We start from the raw sequence: 6,089 nt of genomic DNA, 5'->3' as shown, positions 1-6,089 counted from the left end.
TTAACACAAATCACAACAGGGAAGCAGTGATTAGGACACAGAAATGGAAGAGAAACCGAAGTTTTGTGGTAGTCAGGAATTCAGTTGAAATAAGATGCTCAAATTTTGAATAAGATCTAGCAATTTCCCTGCAATAGAATTAACATGCAATCAGTGTGTAACAATATTGTGTGACTGAGACCATAGATCATCAACCAGCTATATGTATGGAAACAAGACAGGACAGAAGAACTAAAACTCAGACTTAACTTCAAAATTGTATTGGGGGGTCTATATGTAGAACAAGAACAGGCTTCTATACAGTAGCTCTGCTAAATCAGCTACTAAAGAGGATATGGACGGTATAAAGTCTTCATCATCTTTTAATAACATGTAAACCTAGAGTTGAAACGTGGAGATTTATAAAAGTAGTATAAAAGAGACCAGACTAAGAGATAGTGAAATAAGTAGTAGTTGTGCTTTCAGGTGTCAGAGGTCTTTATTGAGATTATAGCAGAGATACACTTCCATAATAATCTTTTCACTTTTATACAATTAGTTAAAAAATGCTTGCTACAGTGAACCGATAATTTAATTATTAAAACCAAATAACTGCATTTCAAATAAATAAATAACCTAAAATTTAAGGTTTTAATTTAAAAGGAACTGTACAATATGAAAATATAACAATACTTAAACATTAGAATCTAAAGTTTCATAGAAATAAAACAGCAATTCTGCATTACATAAACAGTGCAAGAAAGAAAAATCCAAAAATGCTTCTAGACTGGGAAGTTAAATGATTTAATTTTTTAAATTATCATGCAGACAGCATTTTAAGCCATGCTGTTGTCTATAAGTGTTAATGGTACCATTTTTCTTTGAGAGAACAGCTAGCCATTTAGCTCACTGTGATAACTGCTGCCAATCCACACTCTTTTCTACAGTACATTATACACAGAGGTATTCTGTTGCATTCAGAATGAAACATTACATGGTTTCTGGAGCAAACCCAACATTTTACTTTTTGTTTTCAACATCAGCCTGTTGAAAACAATATCATGTAGTAAAAACAGCAACATTTCCCCCAGTTTAGGTGAAAAGCAAAACACACTATATAGTGGACTATCATCAAGAAGCAGTTACTGCCTAGTCACCTTTAAAATTTTACAATTATACGTACTAAAAAAAAAAAAAAAATGTTGAAAGTGTGGAAAGGGAAAAAAAAAAAGTCTGACCTCTGGTTGACAAGTGATGCATACAATAGAAGTGTGAAACAGCAGAAGTAAATTTTTATCTTCTACATTTATGTGGAACTAGTTACTGAGTTGTTTAAAAGTGTAATTCGGTTTAAGTTTCTATATAAAATTGTCATTGAGGCAAAGACCAAGGAATGCAATTAATACTAAACTGTAAACACATCATTAATCTTACTTTGAGTGCACATTGACAACATAAGAGCTCTTCCAACAGACTTTGGCAACAAGACTACAATAGGTCACAGCAGCAAGAGTTCACATGGAAGACTGAAAGCACTGCAAAATAATACTAACACACCAAGACCTCCTAGCAGTCAGAAAAATCTGTGACAAGTGCCTCTTCTTGCTAAGACACTCTCCTGGTCAGATGCTGCTCTTTGAATCCCTAAATTATTATTTTTACAGTCCAGTAGTCTTATTTCTCTGTGCTTTATCTGCATACGTTGCCTTAGTTGCACTCTAACCATTGTAGGTCCAAAGTGTTACAGTTCTGTCTGCAGAAGATGACAAGAAGGATAGATCTTGCGTATGCCACCTACACTGAATCACTTTGTCCTTATGTTCCCCTACCACCATAATAGGAAGTTGCTTAGTAAGGTCCCCTAGGAGAGAGGAATAGAAATAATTACTTGTTTTGTGAACACTTAAAATAATTTTCTTGAATAAACTCTACATATCTATTTCACCTGCTAAATAACAAGTTACTTCATTAGATGATAACTTAAAGGTACCTAAAGAATATTGTTACAGGAAGAATGCACACAAACCCTTTCATTCACATTAAAGGGGAAAAAGTCTATTTTGGAAGGCCCATGACAGTCTTCCTTTCAAATTCTATAATCAATATAACTGACTGCTATAAAGAATTATTTAACATTTATACTGTAGCAGTGCCTAGAGGCCAACCAGGTTGGGACTCCATTGTGTTAGGTACCATACAACTGTTTGCAACACTGGTATTCATAAACTAAAGTTTAAATACAAATTAATGGTCCATAAAAATCAGGTTGATTGGAGGACTTGTTCAATTTCTTCCTTTTGACTAATCCCTTCCTCCCCCAGAAAAGGTAAGCCAAGCATACATTTTTCTTTGTGGGTTTGAGTTTTCTGCACACCACCTCAAAGCAGAAGTCCAGTCATTAAACAGCTGCAAGTTGTTTCCCATACTGCAATTATATTCCTTAATCATATTTATATGTCAGACTATAATCTTGACTGTAATAAGAGCAATCTGTTGTGAGCTGACAAGAACCATAGTCATGTGTATTCTAAACCTTTTAAATTTCACTTTATAGCCTTAATAGATTTCAGATTTCTACATTTTCAGAAATGAATCTCTTTTGATCCAAACTTTCTTACAACCTCTGATATTAACAAAACACACTTCACTGCTCAGTTTTGCTTAATACACTTCACATCAGATGAATTACCTTGCAAGTCTGTCACCTTTATTTTCATATCATAAGATCCTGTGAGCAAGTAGTGAGCCCCAGGAGAGAAGCGAACAGAACGAACATCACTGGAATGAGGATGATAGCTCTGTACCATTCGTCCGCCTCGAATATCATACAACATGCAACTGGAGTCTTCTTGCCCTGTAGCTAGTAGGCGACCACTAGGATCAACTGCAACAGATGCCACAGCACTACCTATAAGAAGAAAATGCCGTCCATAAACTAATATAGACTTATGGATATGTTCTGCCTTCTTTTGAATATAGAAAGGTTTGAGAGATGTTTGTAGAACCGTTAATATTAAAAAGGTAAAGAACATATCTAGCCAAGTTAAATGTACTTTCAACTCATTTTGTCTATATTAAAAGACAAGTCTTATGTCGTATTGCCCCCATTTTATAGTTTGCCTTGTAGCATATGCTGATTTCTAATCATGGAGTGGTAGCAAAGTCACAGTTAAAGCTGCATCAGAGAATTGTGTTTAACAGTGGAAAGAGATTAGGAGTATCTGTTCAATGTTTCATCACAGAAAAAGGGAATATCCAAGAGTGTTGGCGGGCTTTTAATTTTCTGCATAGTTAGAATCCATAGCAGAATAATGGATTTATAAATATATTGGCAATAAAGAGATTATTTTGAAAACAAGTTCTGTACCTGACTCACTTTTTTCAAAATACTTCTTGTGTAGAATACTGTACATCTGTAGTTTAGACAAACACCATCCTTTGTGCATTTGCATTTTGGAGTTTGAGAAAACATGTTTTTATTTTCTGACTTGAGCTGCATCAGTTTGGAAGTGTTTCATTAACTATATGAGGACATCACTTGCTAGGTAGTGTCCTATGTCGTTTACACAACAGCAGATTTGCCAAATTCCAACAGCCATATTTAACTCCAAGGTTGATGTTTTTAACAGCCTAATATTCCTTATAGCCACCATGTTTACATTTGTTATCAATAAAAAAAAAAAATCAGTTACAAAGAGTGTCATTCTTTGTAAGGCAGTTTGTCAGTCTAAAGTGTTGATTTTTTTGGGTAAGGTTGTACATTTTCTCTGTTTTAGAGCATCATGTAAGCTTATAGTGCTATATAAATAGCTATTAACATCAAAAGGTCACAAAGCAAAGAACTAACCAGCTTTTGAATGGATATACCAAGTTTTTGTTGTTTTTTTAAAATGAGTAACTGGGGATTGTTTTGAACAAGCCAGAAGTCTTCATTTTACAATGCAAGATCCCTGTTCTCAACAAACCAATGACAAGAACAATCTTTAAAATATGTAATTGTGCAAGAACTTTTTTATTCGGTGCGAAAAGAGCAATAGTGTTACCAGTTCCATGAAATGTTGTTCCAACTACACGAACACAACTCGGTACTCTAAGATCCCAGAATCTTACAGTCTTGTCTTGGGAACCAGATGCAATCATCCACCCACTCCATGTATAAAGTGCTAAAATATGACCTGTAGATAAGAACATGTTTTACTTTACTAGTATTACTCATTCTTTAAAGATCACTACTGAATTCTCTGCATATTATTGTTCTGAATATGCACTTACACATTAAGTAGGATCATCATCAGCATACAATTAGTAGATTAAATGTTATATTTTGGTTTGAAGAAAGTAGTAGTCTTGGATAGATCAGAGGGTTGGAGGTAATCAACTTGCTCTCTTCAGAGAGCCTTTGTTAGCAGATTTCTGTAGGTCTCAATTTATTATCTGTTACTCCACATATATGCATCTCTTGGGAAAGGTTGCAATGTGGCATGGACTGAAGAAGTGCCACCAGTACAATGGCAACACCCTGCTCTACATCTTCCCTAGCATTTGCAGGGAGACAAAGGGCTTAAAATATGTAACGGTCTAGATTAATGAAATAAAATCTCTCCTGAGCTCACTGTTGATAGGACAGAGGTGCAGTCCATAAGAAGAGCATGATTGGGTCACCGTTGTTACCAGTGCATAGAACAGATTGTTATTGTTGCATTTTTATAAACATACCAGTATGGCCACTCAGAGCATGCAGGCCTTGACCTCGCTGGCAGTCTGTTGTGTAAATATTACAGTCTCCTGCTCCAGCGCTAATTAAAATAGCGCCACCACTTTCTGGGCCTTCCATAAAAGCAAGATCTCTAATTGTCCCATCATGCATACTGAACTCCAAGTCTGGTCCTGAAAAAATTTAAAATAAACCAAGAACAGAGTGAGATATACTTTGTTTAGTATAAATTAATTATGTAATCATTTAAGCAGTTATTGTAACAGTGCATTAGTATTAATTAAAAAGCTTGAGTTTGATACATGTAACAATTTCAAGGTGGAGAATATAACTTCATAAACATAGGATAAAATTTCACACTTAACGGGCAAACTGACAGATTTCTGTGTATCAGAGTATATTAACTTTCTGTTTCTTCAGTATTAGTTAATCCCTCTGTGAGAGGTTCACATCTTAACTGAAATAAAATACCATGAACAAACATATTGAAGTCTAGCTCTAGAATTGAGAATCAACTATATGTCTACACAGCAAAGAAAAACCTGTGCCTGGCCTGTGCTAGCTGACTTGGGCTCACAGGTCGGCTGCAGGGCTATCTCCATTGCTGTGTAGACTTCTGGGCTTGGGCTGTAGTCCGAGCTCTGGGACCCTCCCACCTCGCAGGATCCTAGGGCTCGAGCCTGGAAGTCTACAGAGCAATGCAATAGCCCTGCAGCCCGAGCCTCTTGAATCAGAGTCAGCTGGCACAGGCCATCGTTTTTTCTTTGCTGTGTAGACATACCCTTGATGTTCAACCAATAGTTGATTCTCAATTCTAGAGCTAGACTTCAATGTTTGTTCATGGTATTTTATTTCAGTTAACAAAAAAATCCCACAGTTATCTAACTGAAATAATATTGTCAATATTAAACCAGTGACATTAAAATAAGAAGCATATTTATGCATGTGCTGAAAGACCAAGTCCCATAAGATTATCTGTACTTCTGTGACTGGCTTATCCTGGAATATATTTATCAAAGTTAAAAATAGGCTAATTATCTTGAAATTCCTGACCAAAACCTTCTGTCAGATTCTGCTTATTTATTAATATTTTTCTTAAAGAAACCAAAAAAGTATGCCAGGCACCTCAGAATAAACTCTCTTTGATCTCATCTGCATATTAGTCATTAATCTGTCGCTGCTGAGTATCTTCTAGCATTTCAAACTTCCAAGCAGGATTTCCCTTCCCCCCAAAACATGAGTAAGTACAAATCAGGTACTCAAAGTTTCTGATCTGGAGCCCAGGTTTGGCAGCATTCTAACCCAGTGGTCTCCAAACTTTTTTGATCGTGCACCACTATCAGTAAAAAAATTTTGAGTACGCACCCCCTGCCGCGCCGAAGCCAAAAAAAAAAAA

General features: G+C 35.8%; 1 protein-coding gene across 3 annotated transcripts in view; it reads right to left on the bottom strand.

Moving 5' to 3' along the window:
- Positions 1-1,561: 1,561 nt before the first annotated feature.
- Positions 1,562-6,089, bottom strand: part of LOC113407417 (WD repeat-containing protein 47-like) — a 42,370-nt gene continuing 37,842 nt past the window's right edge. For all 3 annotated transcript variants that reach the window (XM_026655913.1, XM_026655914.1, XM_026655915.1), the window contains 4 exons: positions 4,696-4,866; positions 4,023-4,154; positions 2,669-2,887; positions 1,562-1,840 (listed from right to left, as the gene is read on the bottom strand). In XM_026655913.1, coding sequence (XP_026511698.1) covers positions 1,698-1,840; positions 2,669-2,887; positions 4,023-4,154; positions 4,696-4,866 — 665 coding nt within the window. In that variant the 3' untranslated portion in view covers positions 1,562-1,697. The remainder of the gene's footprint in view (positions 1,841-2,668; positions 2,888-4,022; positions 4,155-4,695; positions 4,867-6,089) is intronic.

The sequence above is a fragment of the Terrapene carolina genome, unplaced genomic scaffold (genome assembly GCF_002925995.2).
Source record: "Terrapene carolina triunguis isolate 2854851 unplaced genomic scaffold, T_m_triunguis-2.0 Scaffold211, whole genome shotgun sequence".
Classification (NCBI taxonomy): domain Eukaryota; kingdom Metazoa; phylum Chordata; order Testudines; family Emydidae; genus Terrapene; species Terrapene triunguis.
This window is presented reverse-complemented; position numbering and strand designations above follow the sequence as displayed.